We start from the raw sequence: 18002 nt of genomic DNA, 5'->3' as shown, positions 1-18002 counted from the left end.
GCCCTCCGGAGGTTTCAGGGAAGCCTCCTGAAGGTCCCTGAAGGTTCCGGTGTGTGTGTGTGTGTGTGTGTGTGTAAGCTTTTTTCGCCCTCCCCAGGCTCCTATAAAGCCTCTGGAGCCTGGGGAGGGCAAAAAAAGCATGCAAAAAATGGGGAGGAGTGCCTCTCACGTATGCATGGGCAGTTGGGGGGGGCACACGTTGCATTATGGGTGCGGCACACCTGCGCACACACACCCCTGCCCTCCCTCCCCTATGGCATGCGAGCCAAAAACGGTTCGCCCTCGCTGTTCTAGAGGTTTGGAACCATTGCAGAAAAGACTCTGCCAGTAAAAAAATTCCTTGACAGGGTCCAATTTTTGGCAAAAATGCCCCATAACAAACAATAGCAATAGTACTTAGAAATGATTAGGGGACTGGAGACTAAAACATATGAAGAACGGTTGCAGGAACTAGGTATGTCTAGCTTAAGAGAAAGAAGGACTAGGGGAGACATGATAGCAGTGTTCCAATATCTCAGGGGTTGCCATAAAGAAGAGGGAGTCAAGCTATTCTCCAAGGCACCCGAGGACAGAACAAGAAGCAATGGGTGGAAACTAATCAAGGAGAGAAGCAACTTAGAACTGAGGAGAAACTTCCTGACAGTTAGAACAATTAATCAGTGGAACAGAAGTTGCCTCCAGAAGTTGTGAATGCCCCAACACTGGAAGTCTTTAAGAAGATGTTGGATAGCCATTTGTCTGAAACGGTATAGGGTTTCCTGCCTAGGCAGGGGGTTGGACTAGAAGACCTCCAAGGTCCCTTCCAACTCTACTATTGTATTGTAAATATACTGCTCCATGGTGCTTTGTGGCCCTCTCAGCATTTTGCCCCCAACAATCTGGGTCCTCGTTTTACCGACCTCAGAAAGATGAGTCAACCTTGAACCAGTCAGAATCGAACTTCAGTCTGTGGGCAGACTTAGCCTGCAATATTAGTTTCTAACCACTGTGTCACCATGGCAATAGGTTGGCTTAACGACTGCCAGGTTCGCTTCACCACCACCACAAAAAGGGTCATAAAATCAGTTTAGTTGACCTGCATAGATGACCTGCTTTACAACTCATAATGGTCACACTCCATTATGGTCGTAAGTCGATGACTGCCTGTATTCCATTTTTAGAAGCTTCTTTTCTGTTTGAAATTGTATCTGTGTTAGGGTTTAGATTAGAATGATAAGGCTTCAATCTGGTAAGAGTCAGTTTTTGTGTTCTGATGTAAATTCTCATCCTGTTGCTTTCATTTTCACCTCCAGGTATACGTGGGGAGATCAATGTGATGGTGAAGGTAGACCTTTTTAATGATTTAAACCGTTTTAGACAGTCGTCGTGTGGAGTAAAATTTTTCTGCAGTAAGTTGAAAAGCACATTTTTATTTGTATATGAAAAATGAAAGAACCAATGAACCAATTCAGACCATTTAAGACAGGAGTGTCCAAACTTGGGAACTTTAAGACTTGTGGACTTCAACTCCCAGAATTCCCTAGCCAGCTAGGGAATTCTGGGAGTTGAAGTCCACAAGTCTTAAAAGTTCCCAAGTTTGGACACCCCTGATTTAAGATGAAGAGTCTTTAGGTTTCTTTGGATGTTTCCAATCAGATTCCTCATTCTTTGATCATTCTTATTAGTGCACAATTGCCAGAATTGACTGGCAATTGCAGGGTTTCTCTGTCTTGGCAATTTTAAAATGTGTGGACTTCAACTCCCAGAATTCCCTAGCTGGCTTTTATCTTATTGGGTCCTCTCTCATTTGTTACAACTATCTTTGCTCGTAGTGAGATTTTGTTCTCATCCTGAGATCATCTTCTGAATACTCTACCTCAGGGGTGTCAAACTGGCAGCCTGCTCAATTGCTCTACCTCAGTTGCCTTCTGCTCCAACCGTCCTGTTTGGCAGAGGGGCACAACTTCGCAACAATGCAACATGATTTTTTTCTGTTTAATATATTTACGTATCATTGTTAATATATATTTATTGGGAATGTGGGGCTCCCTTGAATCAAAATTACAGCATCTCCATACATTATTTTCATTGATTAAATATAAGTCATACCCTATCTTTAACAGCTACGTCTATTCCGAAATGCTATAAAGCTGTAATTATTCATGGATTTGTAGAAGAACTTGTAGTTAATGAAGATCCAGAATATCAATGGATAGACCGAATTCGTACACCAAGAGCATCAAATGAAGCCAGGCAAAGACTTATTTCATTAATGTCAGGTAATTTTAATTTTTTTTTTAAAAAAATGGGTGTACAAGTAAGAACTGTTTTGCATTATTGTGCATTTTAATGACTAGTTTAATGAGTGGGACACGGTGGCTCAGTGGCTAAGACGCTGAGCTTGTTGATCGAAAAGTCGGCAGTTCGGTGGTTTGAATCCCTAGCGCCGTGTAATGGAGTGAGCTCCCACTATTTGTCCCAGCTTCCGCCAACTTAGCCGTTCGAAAGCATGTAAAAATGCAAGTAGAAAAATAGGGACCACTTTGGTGGGAAGGTAACAGCGCTCCCTGCGCCTTCAGTGTTTAGTCATGCCAGCCACATGACCACGGAGACGTCTTGGACAGCGCTGGCTCTTTGGCTTTTAAATGGAGATGAACACTGCCCCCGAGAGTAGGGAACGACTAGCACATATGTGTGAGGGAATCTTTACCTTTAATGACTAGTTTGTATTATTTAATTTATACCTTGTGTAAATTAATTAGTTGTAACTAACTGGCCAAAATAAAGCTACTGTGTCCTTAAAAAGAAAGAGACAATATTTTGTTTGCATACTGTATATTGTAGTAGGCATAATGGATGTTGTAAAGGCAATGAAATTGCTTTTACATTTCTAGCTAAGAATCTGCCCACAGAAAAATTACCCAAAGAAGTAATTGGTGAGCATTTTACCTGTTAACATATAACTTTATCCCAACAATAATTTACGAACAGATGGTGGTGATTTCGAGTCTGATCTGTAACTGTAGTTAAAGTTATAAAGCAGCCACGTAATCTCTGGCATGTTGGAATTTCAAAGGTCTCTTTGTATTGTTGAACTATGTAAATGTACATCTCAGGATGATAAATTTAGGCGCTGAGTGTGTGAATAACTGAGCTCCGCCATTAAATTTATGCATTCTTTTTCATCCAATTGGAAGCTAATCCAGTCCATAGTTCTAATATAGGAATCATTGAGTTACCAGGGTCTACAGGTTTGTTTATTTTAAAAATTTGTCCCAGAATTATAGATAGCTAACCATGGGTTCAAATTTTAGCTAATTTTTTTTTTAAAGGTTATAAGAATTGGGGGAAAAAAGGATGTAACTGAACACCCTGAATCATTGCACAAATAAACATGAAAATGCCACAGAATAAATTACATTCAGTTAAAGTAGTGTATGCAAAACCACATTCATAATGGAAAAAAGGGGGGAAAATAATATTTTCACAGAGAAGACCTGGGTGTGTTTAAGATGACAAATAGGTGCTTTAAAAAATGCCTCTGGGGAGCCAATGAGAACAGTCCTGAAAATAGGTGCTTTCCGCTTGGAAAAAACCGTTGTTTGAGTATCCTGCAGGAGACAAAGGAGGAAAAAAAAATGTCAGAATTCCTAGCCTGAACCATATATGCCAAAAATAGAAGCTTGAATATGGCTTAATAATTATAGTTATATAGCTACTTCCCCGTTTTGCAGCTTGTCATTCTGCAGCTGCTGCTGTTTCCAAGCTAAAGGAACTTTTGACTTTTGGGGGGGGGGGGGAAGGAAATGTAGCAAGCAAATCCCTATTTTCATAATTTGTTAGAGAAGTGTGGTGAAACTATTTTTAATTTTCCTAAGAATCATAGAGTTGGGAGAGTCCATACAGCAGAGTTACTCTAGATCTGAGGAACTATGGTCCTTTTATGACTTGGGGCCTTCCAGAACTCCTGAACCAGCCATACTGGCTCAGGAATTCTGGGAGTGGAAGTCCACAAGCCATAAAGGGGCCATATATATCGAGGAATTATGTAGCAAGTGTTCAAATGAGGCCAAAGACACCAGGGGTGAAATTGAGCAGGTCCTGACAGGTTCTGGAGAACCGGTAGCGGAAATTTTGAGTAGTTTGGAGAACCAGCAAATGCCGCCTCTGGCTGGCCCCAGAGTGGGGAGGGAATGGAGATTTTGCAGTATCCTTCCCCAAGCCACATCCGCCAAGCCACGGCAAGCCACGCCCACAGAACCGGTAGTAAAAAAAAAATGAATTTCACCACTGAGTGACACTGACACGAACTTGTAGTTTTATACAAATAAATGTATTTAACGTTCATATTTACACCAGACAAGATAGTCAGGGACACAAGAATATTGTGAGGTAAATTAATCTGCAGATAGAGCCCGCAGAAGAAAAAGGCGGGAAAAAGGAAGATGCTCATAGCAACCAATCATAGTGCAGATGACCTCATAGCAACCAATCATAGTGCAGATGGCCTCAATGACTACGATTGTGTGTTCTGGCCTGTTGCACACTTTGCTCTTCCAGCTATTAAATTTAATATCCTGACACCATAGTTCTCCACTTCCGAGCTAGATCAATCTCCTGCTCAGTGCAGGATTTACTAAAACGTTTTGGCGGGATATCAGATGCCTTTTCCAGTCTCTGAAGGTCTCCAGTGAATAGTAAATGTCATTTCACTGATTGAGACTCCTTATCTTTAGCAAAAAAAATATTGGTATCTTACATTTTATTTTATTTTACTTTATTTTACTTTACTTTATTTTACTTTACTTTATTTTACTTTATTTTTTATTATTTTATTTGGTTTTTATCCTGCCTTCATTACTGTATAAGTAACTCAAGGCATCGGACGTACATAATACTCTTTTCTGGTCCTATTTTCCCCACAACAACAACCCTATGAGATGGGTTATTGGACTGAGAGAAAGGAACTGGCCCAATGTCACCCAGCCAGCTTTCATGTCTTAAAACAAGACTAGAAGTCCCAGTCGCCTGGTGACTGGCCCAAAGTCACCCTGCCAGCTTTCATGTCTAAAACAAGACTAGAAATCCCAGTCTCCTGGTGACTGGCTCAATGTCACCCAGCCAGCTTTCATGTCTTAAAACAAGACTAGAAATCCCAGTCTCCTGGTGACTGGTCCAAAGCTACCCAGCCAGCTTTCATGTCTAAAACAAGACTAAAAGTCCCAGTCTCCTGGTGACTGGCCCAAAGCTACCTAGCCAGCTTTCATGTCTAAGACAAGACTAGAACTCCCAGTCTCCTGGTGATTGGCCCAAAGTCACCCAGCCAGCTTTCATGTCTAAGACAAGACTAGAACTCCCAGTCTCCTGGTGACAGGTCGAAAGTCACCCATCTAGCTTTCGTGCCTAAGGCGGGACTAGAACTCACAGTCTCCCGGGTTTTAGGCGAGCACCTTAACCACTACACTAAACTGGCCTAACATCTAGTGCAATTTAGTGCAATACTGAGGTAAAATTGAAGTTCAAAATCATTTTACATTAATTCTGTTTTAAATGATGTGTGTGTGTGTGTGTGTGTTTTTGACAGGGGAACTGCAAAGGAAGATTGGGCTGAAGGTACTTGAAATGAGAGGAAATGCAGTGGTTGGCTACTTGCAGTGTTTTGATCTGGAGGGAGAATCTGGCCTGGTAGTGCGAGCCATTGGAACAGCCTGTACCTTGGACAAATTAAGTAACACACCTGTATTCTTACCTGCATGTAATTCCCCATCCAAGGAGATAAAGGAGTAAGTATGAATTAAATGTTCCCTGGAAAGTTTCTTATGTGTATTCTTTTCAAATTGCATATTTTTTGTATGTGTCTGCTTAAAGATACACGCCCCTGTCTCCCTTTTATATTGACAACTTTGTTTTGTGCTGAGAAACCTGAATAATTAAAGTGACCAGATGTTGTGGGAATAAAGTGTGTGTCAGATGCCTCAGTTATGCATAATTCTTGTAGTTTTGCACAGCGTGATGGCCATGACATTAACCTGTTCTACATTCCAGAGTGTTTTCTCTTCTTAGTGGGTGATTGAAATTAATTAGCTTTAATGGGATGTTTATATTTTGCAATGTATTTTGCAAAATAAAATCCCACAGGACCTCTGTCTTTAGTATTTTTATTCTCAATGCAATTGCTGTACATGGATTTAAGAAAAAAAATCTTCCGTGTAATTCTAAGTTAATATGTCATAACTGAGTGCTATCAGGTTTTTACAACTGTCTGCAACATTTTCCTCTCTCTTACTTAGAACAAATTAAGTTTTGCTGCCCTTTCACTTAATTAGGAGGCAGTTGGTCAACTCTGAGTTCAGTAGCAAAAGTTTAAAGTTTAAAAGTTCAACTTTTAAAATGAGCCAGAGACATAGAAATAACACTGTGCCAATCTAAAAGTACTTTGGGAAAGCTAAGCGCCAATGAAAATATATTACTTTATGTCTTGCAATTATATAGCTCTTTTTATTGAAATCTAAACAGGAAAAATTGCTAGAAAACAATGTGAGATTATCTCAGTCATGCATACTGAAATTTTTAAATTAATTTAATTTAACCTATTGGCCGATACCACTCCCTAGGTTAAAAATAATCTTTTTTTTTTAGTCCAAGTGAGCACCCAAATAAGTGTTAGACTTCTATTTTAAGTTTTATATCTATGGAGATTCTCGGTCATCCAGGTCATGGTTATCCCAAAGGTGCTTTTTCAAGAGGCAACTGGACTTTCTTGGTTTGTCTTTGAAGATGTTTCGCTTCTCATCCAAGAAACTTCTTCATCCTTTCATTCTCCACCATCCAGTCAGAGCTGAAGAAGCTTCTTGGATGAGAAGCGAAACATCTTCAAAGAAAAACCAGAAAGTCCAGTTGCCTCTTGAAAAAGACCTTTGGGACATTTTAAATGTTACTTAAATTAAATACTTACTATGACCTTGTTGCTTTTTATAGCAGCAGAAATCTTTCATTGATTTCACTTAGCCTACTTAGACATTTACATTGATCAGAAATAAAATTAAGTTGGTCCAGTTCATTTCCTTACATTTAGATTTCAACTATTATTGGGGGCTTATTTTTAGCTTTCTAGCTAAACCTTTAGCCGAATTATAATTACATGTTAACTGAGTAATGGTTCTTTAGAGTTTCAATTCTTTAGAGTAGAGGTGTAAAACTCCAAAAGTAGGGCACTGTATTCCTCTGTGTAGATTCTGGAAAGTTTGTCTGTAGATCTTCTATTTTAAAAAATCAATTAGGCTACCCTTTCTTAAATATCAATCTCCCAAATTCCTATTCTCAATGTAAAGCATTGAGAAGGAAGAGGAAGGTCATGTGTGATTATCTAATAAGGTCTTTCTTCACCTTCTCCATGTTATGATCATTAACTAATTGCATGCTTAAGTGTTAAGTTAACTAAATTGCCAAGCTGGAGCCATTGCATCGGTGGATTGAATTTTTAGGAAGCTTCCCAATTTCCCATTCACCCCCCTGATTGAAATTGGTGGAATTTGGCTGAACCCTGGTGGCGTAATGGTTAGAATGCAGTATTGCAGGCTAACTCTGCCCACAGCCTAGAGTTCAATCCTTGACGGGACTCAAGGTTGACCCATCCTTCCATCCTTCTGAGGTTGGTAAAATTTGGACCCAAATTGTTGGGGGCAAGAGACTGACTCTGTAAACTGCTTAGAGAGGGCTGTAAAAGCACTATGTAGCGGTATATAAGTCTAAGTGCTCTTGCTATTAAATCTATGGGCAACATTGGGAATCCCCGCAGACCTTACATTTGACACTCCTGCTTCAGAGTTTGCTGTTCACCAACAAGCAAACCGCAACCGCAACCTTCCGGTAACTAGAACACCCTAGAATAATTTTTTTTTAAAAATGTAACTGCCATTTTTTTTGTATGTATTTTTCCCCCCCTTTCCTTCGATCTCGGCTGCAAATTCTCTCAGGTCTCTTCTGGCTCATCCGCCCAACCATGGATGTCGTTCGACTCACAACAGTCCAATTCACACTGCTACTGGCTCACGGCTTACTCAGAACTTCTCTGTGTCTGTTCCCACTCTCATCTACACTGGTACGCGACTGCTCAGATTCAGAAGCTGGGGAGAGACAGGCGGCAGACACAATGACAGGCAGGCAGGCAGTGTAGGCAGGTACCTATATCCCTTAGAGTTCTTCTTCTCCAGATAAGTCCTTTGTATTCACCTGCTAAGTCAGAGGAAACAGGAGACCTCAAGGATATCTTCTGATCTCTTTTTTTGCTTTATTGTGCATACCTGTTTTCTCTCCTCCCTCCCCCATTATGCAATAATGAAGTTTGCATCTCAGGTGTCTCTCTCGTAGTACGGAGAGAAATGTACAATTTGATCAGGCTTCAGGCTTGATGTTTGATGTTCTCAAAAATGGTTCTTTGCAAGATGTCTTAAATTGGACCGACAGGTAAGGCCTTGCTACCGGTAACAGCGCTTGTGAGTACCAACGTCTGGGTATGATTCTCCTCTTTCCGCTTTGTTTTTAGCTGTGGCAACCTGCAAATGCTAACGGATAAGGAAACTTTTTTTCCCCCAGAAATATATATGCGTCTTTATATATAAATATAAATATATATATATCCATATATAACATATCTGTCTGTGTGTACGTCAAGGCACAGATATATAACCTGCAACCATTGCTTTGTTTTCTTTTGTAAGAATCTGGTTTTAAAAAAAAACATACTGCATTCTTGCAGCCATGGTTTTTGATGGGTTTTATGTTCTTGTTTACTTTCCTGCTTTTTGATGCTTTATGCTTTAGCTGTGGTTTTTATTTTGCTGGTCAATAATGCCCATCTGCCTCCACAAAGTTGTGCGGTGAACAACCTTTTCCAATGCCTGTGGGCATCGTAATCTAGCTTCCCACCTTAAGTGAATCATTGGCCCTGTCCCCCCCGCCCCCTCCCTGTCCACCTCCTGGTTTTGGGATCATCAGCCTGGTCCTTTTGACGTAGGATCACTGAATCTGTTTCCACCTTCTTCTGGCAGGATTCCTTTCAATGAAGATCCCAACCCCAATCCTCATTCATCAGGACCCTCCACCCCTCTGAAAAACCAAATCTATTCCTTTTCACCTTCCAAGTCCTACAGTCGACAGTCCTCCTCTTCTGACACAGATTTGAGTTTGACACCCAAAACTGGTAAGGTGCTTCCACCCACATTATTTTAATTTGTTTGTGATTTGTTTTGCTGAATTTGTGTTGTTTCTATTTTAGCTTTTCACTCATGGCCTTTCTCTGTAAATCTTTGAATTGTTTATTGAATTATGGGGCATCTGGACATCTTCTGCAAACTGACATATAGCCACTACACTAAGATTATCCTAAAGAATTGCCTTTTCATTTCCTCCACATTATATTGCAAATTATGAGAAATAAAAGTAAGCACAATATGTTTGGGAGATAGTCTACCATGTCTTTCTTAATATGTACAAATAGGTATAACAAATTAAAACTTTTTTTTGTACCTGCACGTCTTTATAATCAACTGAATAAGGGCTGGTTGATGTCTTTGGGGCTGCTTTGAAGACAACAATAAGATATCTTTCATTATTTACCACTTTATAATGCCTTGGTAAGGCCACACTTGGAATACTGCATTCAGTTTTGGTCACCACGATGTAGAAAAGATGTGGAGACTCTGGAAAGAGTGCAGAGAAGAGCCACAAAGAGGATTAGGGGACAGGAGACTAAAACATAGGAAGAACGGTTGCTGGAACTGGGTATGTCTAGTTTAATAGAAAGAAGGTCTAGGGGAGACATGATAGCAGTGTTCCAACATCTCAGGGGTTGCCACAAAGAAGAGGGAGTCAAACTATTCTCCAAGGCACCAGAGGGTAGAACAAGAAGCAATGGGTGGAAACTAATCAAGGAGAGAAGCAACTTAGAACTGAGGAAAAATTTCCTGACAGTTAGAAAAATTAATCAGTGGAACAGAAATTGCCTCCAGTAGTTGTGAATGCCCCAACACTGGAAGTCTTTAAGAAGATGTTGGATGGCCATTTGTCTGAAACAGTATAAGGTTTCCTGCCTAGGCAGGAGGTTGGACTAGAAGACCTCCAAAGTGCCTTCCAACTCTGCTATTGTATTGTATTATGTTACAACAATCTTCAGTTTTCTAATTTAAAAACCAAATTTCATGTTAACTTTTTACTATTGTCAAACATAAGATATGACAAACCCAGTGCTTCTACAGATAGCCCCCAACTTATGACCGACCACTATTGAGCCCAAAATTTCCATTACTAAGCAAAATAATGGTTAAGTGAGTTTTGCCCCATTTTACAACTTTTCTTGCCACAATTGTTATGTGAATCACTACAGTTGATAAGTTAGTAACGTGATTGTTAAGTGACTTTGGCTTCTCCATTGACTTTGCTTGTCGGAAGGTTGCAGAAGGTAATCGCTTGCTCCCAGGACGCTGTGACCATCATAAATGCCAGATGCCAATCATTTGAATTTTGATCACATGATCAGAGTTACTTTTTGCAGTGCTGTCACCAAGCAAATGATTTGTAAATTGAGGACAACCTGTATGTAGGGAGTATACGCATACCATACTAGAAACAGAGAGGAGCAAAATAACATCACTTTCATGTGACTGTTTTACTTTGCCTACAAACACAGCGATTCTTGAGCTATTAGCCAGACTTGCCTTGAATGGCACGGAGAGTTACTAAAAAGCCACAATAAACTATTGTTTCGCACTTCTAAGGACAACTCTGAAATGAGAAACAAAGTGGCTGTGAGAAGAGGCCTGATGAAATAGTAAATTTTGTTTATAGTTCATCTTGTTATGCTGGGATTTAGTTAACTGAATGTAAATCTCCCATTCCCTGCACATATTTCTGTTCGTACTTTAAATTATGTTTGTACTCTAAATGACAAATATGGAAAGGCATTTTTTAACAATATGGCTTCACACACATATAATACTGACATATCACGGCTTTAACAGAATTGAAGCACACTTCTCAGTGGGCAACCCCCCCCCCCCCCATACTTCTGCTTTCTCTAAAATAGGAAGGATTGTGCAGGTACTCCTCAATTTACAACCACAGTGGGGATCAGAACACCGGCCAATATGATCGAGTTTATTAAATAAATAGCTGAGCCCAAGACAACTTTAGACTGGATACTCTCTCTCATATTGCACTGTTAAATTAAAAAGGCATTTGAAATTATCTCAAGTTCTATTTTCAAATACTTCCTGTCATTTCTTTTACAAACTAAAAGATAGGAAATGACAAAGCTCTGTAAATTATGTCTAGTATAGAACTTGGAATAATGGGGTTGGAGTGAACCTTGGAGATCTTCTAGTCCAACCCCCTACTCAAGCAGGAGACCCCATACCATTCCAAACAAATGGAATCTCTTCTTAAAAGCCTCCAGTGATGGAACACCCATAATATTTGGAGGCAAGTTGTTCCACTGATCAATTGTTCTCACTGTCAGCAATTTTCTCCTTAGTTTTAGGTTGCTTTCTCTTTAATGCTCTTTCATCCATTACTACTTGTTCTGCCCTCAGGTGCTTTAAAATAAGTCAGATTCACCGCTAATTATAATGCGTACGATATACGGGGAAATTTAGCTGTAGGGGTGTTGTATTACGTTTTAGGGTTATGGAAGTTCGGAGTCTTTTAAAACCGAGAATTGTGCTTTCTTCACTAAATTAACAATCTAATGCAGAGTTTGACTATTTTCTGAATGAGGATTTTGGTGCTTACCCAGAAAGTATATATGTGGAGGAAACTGAAAAGAAAAGAAAACACGGTTATTTATTTATTTTATTTCAAAATCAAAATGCAAAGTAACTTTTTTTTTTTAAATGGAAGGCTTTCAAAGCAAGCTGCTCCCATTTCCATCAGAAAGTGCAAAATCGTTCTGAAAAGGGGGAATATTTTATTTATTTATTTGTTGTTTATCACATTTCTGCACCGTTCATCTCACCTCTGTAACTTATGTGCTTTTTTTTTAAAAAAAAAAGCTCTCATGGAAAATGGGTATTCCTCTCCTGCAAAAACCCCATTCAGTTTGGAATAAGCTGCAATTAAAAAATAAATAAAATAAATGAAAGCATACTTTCATGGCTTTAAAATAATAGGCGAAGGTTTCCGTGTTCGATATGCCCATTCATCACGTTGCATTTGTCATCCTGTGAATTGTAAATCCGTAACGGTTCATGTGCTTTTCTTACAAACCTGGTTTTGTTTAATTCATGTTGCTTTTTTCTTTCTTTTCTTCTTGATTTCTTTTCTTCTTCTTCTTTTTTTTTTGTCATTTTCTGAACTCTACCATCTCTTCACTGCTTTTCTCCGCAGCACTTCCCCCGTGGGGACCCAAGATTTTCCTGCTTCCCAGTTCCCCAACCTTATCTTGTCATTCCCCACCAATTCCAAGGCCCCGTCTTCTCTGCTCCGGCTCTAGTTCTAACCCACTTCACTCTAGCCCTGTGAGCCCAATTCTCAGGAAAAGTATTTCTTTCACTGAAGAGCTACTTCTGGCTGCTTCTGGTAGGATTACTCTTCAATCGCCTTGCTGGTTTGGGTAGTGGCGCCAAGCACAGTCTGAAAGCTTCTTATGATTTGCCCTCCCCCCCTCCCCCGGGACCCGTTTAAAATCCCAAAACTGCTGGCTACATGACGATATAATTATTTTTCTGGGATTGGTTTTCCTCCCACCCCCCCAAGTTTATCATGACTGTTTTTAAAAATCATTTTTATCATGCCTTTTTTAATCATAGTTTTCCCCTCCCAAAACTTCCATGAGATAGATAATTGGCCTCTTTTTTTGGGGGGGGGGGGATTAATTAAATTGTGGTAGAGGCAGTCCTCGACTTATGACACCATGAAGCCCAACATTCCTGTGGCCAAGCAAGACAGTTAAATGTGTTTTGCCCCATTTGACGATCTTTCTTGCCACGGTTGTTAAATGAATCACTGCACGTGTTAAGTTAATAATAACAGTTGTTAAATCAGTGTGGCTTCCCCATTGAATTTGTTTGAGAGAAGGTCACAAATGGTCTTCACATGACCCTGGAACATGTGACATACATGTCCAGGATATGTGAAGTAAATGTGACACACACATCCCAAATGTAAATAGGAACCAGTTGCCAAACATCTAAATTTGGATCACATGACCTTGGGGCTGCTCCAACGGTCATAAGTGTGAAAAGTGGCCATAAGTCATTTTCTTCAACGCCGTTGTAACTTCGAATGATCACTAAACAAACGATTGTAAGTCGAGGACTGCCTGTATAGCCATCCATTTCTGGCTATGTTTCAATGCTCCTCTGTTTCGATTGGGAGGAACGTTTCTCCTTTTTCTTCTTTGTTGTCTTTAAGTCATTCATATTACTCTGTGGACCATCATGTGGCCATCAGTCCTGCTTTGTGTGTTTGTTTTTTACTTGCAATTTAAATGCCCTTCTAAATGTTCACGGTATAAATGTCAGTTTTGCCTGTCCTTTCACAAGGCTGTAAACTTGGTTGATGCTGTGAAGCGATACAGTTTGGGTGGTTCTCTTTCTGGGTGAAGTATATTTCATTTCGACAAACAGCCTTCATTCCATTTCTGTCTCCGCTCTTAGTATCGTTTATAGTCCCTTGTCAGACAGAGTTGACAGCAAAAAGAAAGAAAAAAGAAAAAAATTAGATGGACTGCACCACGCAGAATGGGACTATATAGATGCTAATATTTGTTTCCTTATCCAAAAACAGCTAAAAATGGAGGTTTTTAATAGGACAGGAATGAACGAACAGTGATCTAAATTTAATCATGCAGTGAGCTCTGTTTCTATTGGCTGCTATTTGCCAAGCTTGCAAGAGTTTGAAAAACATGTAATATCATGTTGGCACAAAGCGAACATTTCAATTCAAATGAGCAGGAAATCTTAAAAGTCTCTGGAATTAGATGAATTGTTAATTTTGACAGTTTATCCTTTATCATTAGACCAAGTGCAGGCCTCTGTAATCCCATTAATCGTGTTTAGTTGCAAGAATTTGGCTACTTGTATGTATGTATGTATTATTGTGGCCCTCATGTCCTGGATTATAAACATTCATGTACTTTTCTCCAAGTCTTATTTTACTGAGGCTTGCCCTGAACAGTTTGGAGAGAAACGGAAATGTGAAATAAGACATTTTAAGAAGGCTAAGCACAATAGTTTGGCGTTACTATTCTAGGCAGACCTACATTTCCTTAAAACGTATAAATGTCTTGAATAATAGAGCAGATTTGATTAAGAACCTATCAAGCAATCGTAGAAGGACCTTGCAAATAACTGGTAGTGTCCATTTATATTCCCACTGTGCTTGTCCATGTTCTTCTTTTCGTCACATAAGCTACAGGGTGAATAGTTTAACATAATACCCAACCCTGGAGTTTTTAGTGAAACGAAGATTTTTATGCCATCCTTCCAAAAAAAGGAAAAAGTTTAAAATCAGCTATAATTCTGCTTTATGCAATATTAAATTGCACCCCTGGACTTAACCAACATACTAAGGCATCTCCCTATTAGTTTGCTGGTGGTTTGTTAAGAGAAATTAGAATTCTCTCCTTATTAGTTGTAAATGTGGATCTTGGGTCTGATTAGCAATCCATTCAGCTCACTATTATTAAGGGTTATTATTACTGGAAGTTTGGTGTTTATGACAATTGGGGATACCAAAGACTGATACTGGAAACTTTGAATTTAAATTATATCTTTATGACTTAAATACAACCTTTCCTGAATAAATTTAATGGAGTTACTCCTGTAAACACAGATGTGAAATGCCTTATCATTTCAGCCTTGAAACTACATTATTTTCCTTTATTCTTTTAGCTTTGTAGGATTATATCCTTTTTTTTCTAATAACTGTGGGGCTTGTTAAATCAGCACAGAATTCCAAGTTTTAGTCAAAACCTTTTACGTCAAAATATCTATATGGTCATTCACATAATCATGTGAAAAAAATTGTTTCTCAGACTGCAGTGTGGTAATGTCATCTAAACACTGAAATATTTAACTTTTGAATTCTGTTTGGGATTTTAAACGTTCAAATTGGACTCAGGGGCATAATCTTTGGCCAATGGCGTACTAAAGTTTTCATCTAGCATGATCACGTTTAATAGTTTTTGCACATAAATCATAGGGAATGTGCAGGCTAATTATAATTAAAAACTATAGCCTGTTAAATGAAGCTGAAGCTTACCTTTCCCCCCCCCTACTAAATACACCTTTTCATAAATTAATTGATACACAAATCTGGCTTTTTGATCATCTCAGGTTAGACTTTCACAGGGTTGTCTACATTTGCTAGTAATCAAACAAGTGCCACATTTTAAATATAAACTTTGATGTAATGTCTATTAATTATGTGATTTCACTTTGACTTACGTGCTGATATTCTTTAGGAATGGGAAGTGGTAGTGCTGGAAAAGAAGGGGGGCCTTTAAAAGCTCTGTTAAGACAACAAACTCAATCAGCTCTGGAGCAAAGGGTAAGAAATTCATTAAATCCTCTTATATATTTGATGTATACCAACACAGTTCATGTCTAATGCCATTGGGTTCAATAGGGTTAATTTCTTGGAAAATCTGTGTAGGATTTCAGCCTGGAACTATCATTTTAGAAACATTCCTGTATTTTTCTACTGCTGTGTAGGAAAAGTGTACTTGAATGTTTCCTTTGTTATTAAGTAATTTTCTTTCTGCTGCAATTGTGAATTATATAGGCTGTCCCCATGTATTTGGGCAGAGGGATGAAATGCATATCCCTATAAAGAAGAGATTTACATCATGAAGATTTTCATAGAACTCATAAGGTTTTCATTGGTCTTTTTGCTGATGACATAAAGGTGTGTGATAGAGTTGGGGTTATTCGTAACATGGAAGATGACTTGGCATCGGTGGAAAATTGGTAAAAAAATGTGGAAATTGCAGTTCAGTGTATTTTAATGTAAGATCGTGCGTTTAGAGAAAAGGAATCTTCTGGAAGGGTACAATACTGGAGGCACAACGTTAGACAAAGCAGCAGAAGAAAAGGATTTAAGGTGTACTCATAGCAGATGACTGCAAAAGAGTAAGGAGGGGCCAGGCAGCTGTGTAGGTAAACCAAATTCTGGGATGCATCACTAGAAGGACCACCAGCAAGAAAAAGGAGGGATAATAGGACTATCTAGGACAGTGATGGCTAACCCTTTTATCCTCGCGGGCTGAAATTGCACGCATGCGTGCCCACACCCATAATGCAATGCACCCTGCCTCCAGGGCATATGCACACGCCCAATTGCACATGCGCACGACCCCGTGCCCCGTTTTGGGTCTAGCAGGCCTAAAGCCTCCTGAAACCGAAAATGGGCGCGCAACCCCCCCGTGCTCCCCCGCGCATGGTGCTGCTGCGTGGCAGGATGAACTCCCGTCACTCACTGCAGCTTCTTGATGGAGACATGAAAGGACACCCACCCACCCACGGGTGTAACTCGGTGATGTCACCGGCTAATCCTTTCAACGCAGAAGTGCCTTAAAGCAGTGCTCCCCAACCTTTTTATCGCCGCGGACCGGTAAATGTTTGATAATTTTTCCGTGGCCCGCTTGTTTTGATTTAATAATTTTAATTTAATTGTATTTAAACATGCCTTCAAAATAAAATACAGCTACACCAAAAAATGAATATAAAGTGATTTATTTTATTTAACTCACTAGAATGCCAAATCAATGAGAACCCTGAGCTTGTTTCTTTGCAACGAGATGGTTCCATTTGGGGGTAATAGGAGACAATGACACCCGAAGTGTGTTGCTTATGTCCAGTTTATTCCGTTGTTTTGTTTTGGTTGCTGTCACTGCAGAAAACCCCGCTTCACACAGATAGGTTGTCAGAAATGGCAATAGGGATTTAAGTGCTGTGGTGGCAATCTCAGGGTATTCCGCCATGACTTTAATCCAGAACTCTGGCAGAGTTGTTGTCTCGAACGTAGTTACCAGCATGCCCCTTTCAATACAGAGATGCCAGCATGCCCCTTTTAATACAGAGATGCCAGCGTGCCCCTTTCAACACAGAGATGGCAGCATGCCCCTTTCAATACAGAGATGCCCCAGCATTCCCACTTTCAATACAGAGATCATCGTGCCATAGTGCTGAGTCTCCTCAATAGCAAAGAACCCCCGCCCCCTCCCTCCGTGCACTTATGCCTGAACCCGCACAAACACATTCGACCCAGGAGTTGTTGACCTAAATAAGTGCAATAGGCCTGGGTGAATGATAGGGCATTCTAATAAAACCACTGCTGCTCCTCTTTCCGTTTGATAGTGCTGAGTCCCCCCCCTCCGTGCACTTATCTTACGGCAGCTTCTCTTCAGTCCCCGCGTCTCTGACCTCGAGTCCTCAGTCCTCCCGTGGCGCCTCCTCCTCGGCCAATGGCGTGAGGTTTGCCTTTCGGCCAATCAGGAAGCGGGAGGACCCGCTCCCTGATTGGCCAGGAGGAGCATCAGTGTAACAATAGTGAATTTTCATTCGCTATTGTCACACAATGGGCGGGCTTGGGCGGGCGCAATGCTCTGCGCCTCGGCCGCCTGCCACAGTGAAATGATTTGAAGTTCCTCGGGCGGCCCGGTGCCGATTGATCCACGGACTGGCACCGGTCTGCGGCCCGGGGGTTGGGGAACAAGGCCTTAAAGGGTGCTTCCGACAGGAACCGGACAAGGTCAGAGCCCATTTGGAAAACTGTGCCTGGTTCTGTAGACCTCACTTTAAAAAAAGATATTAAGATTAAGTGAGTTCAGAGATGGACCACAAAAGTGGTGGAAGGTCTGATGGACAAAACCTATCAGAAGAGATTGGAAGAAAAATAAAAACAAAAAAGCCTCATAGAAGGGCAGACTCGATGGCCCCTTAGGTCTTTTTCTGCTGTTAGTTTCCTATGTTTCTGTATGTGTGTGTGTGTGTGTGTGTTGTATTTGTACTGATAAATAAATAAAG

The 18002-nt window shown here is 40.2% G+C and overlaps 2 protein-coding genes across 13 annotated transcripts in view; one reads left to right on the top strand and one right to left on the bottom strand.

Annotated features, from left to right (window-relative positions):
* Positions 1-18002, top strand: part of C2CD5 (C2 calcium dependent domain containing 5) — an 87823-nt gene that overhangs the window by 15373 nt on the left and 54448 nt on the right. For 9 of the 12 annotated variants that reach the window (XR_014175741.1, XM_081957788.1, XM_081957793.1 and 6 more), the window contains exons 4-8: positions 1293-1388; positions 2103-2258; positions 5564-5762; positions 9030-9181; positions 15440-15525. Coding sequence is in view for 11 of the 12 variants with exons in the window: in XM_081957788.1 (XP_081813914.1) it covers positions 1293-1388; positions 2103-2258; positions 5564-5762; positions 9030-9181; positions 15440-15525 (689 nt within the window). In the remaining variant the exon portion in view is untranslated. Of the gene's footprint in view, positions 1-1292; positions 1389-2102; positions 2259-5563; positions 5763-6892; positions 8081-9029; positions 9182-12360; positions 12553-15439; positions 15526-18002 lie in introns of those variants that run through there. The other 3 variants (XM_081957785.1, XM_081957786.1, XM_081957787.1) reach the window with 3 other exon arrangements.
* CMAS (cytidine monophosphate N-acetylneuraminic acid synthetase) overlaps positions 4486-18002 on the bottom strand; it is a 189669-nt gene continuing 176152 nt past the window's right edge. The window contains exon 9 of the mRNA XM_081957861.1: positions 4486-4495. The gene's annotated coding sequence lies outside the window, so the exon portion shown is untranslated. The remainder of the gene's footprint in view (positions 4496-18002) is intronic.

The sequence above is a fragment of the Natrix helvetica genome (assembly GCF_964273705.1).
Source record: "Natrix helvetica genome assembly, chromosome: 6".
Classification (NCBI taxonomy): domain Eukaryota; kingdom Metazoa; phylum Chordata; class Lepidosauria; order Squamata; family Natricidae; genus Natrix; species Natrix helvetica.
Note: the sequence above shows the minus strand (reverse complement) of the source record. Positions and strands in the feature narration are given on the sequence as shown.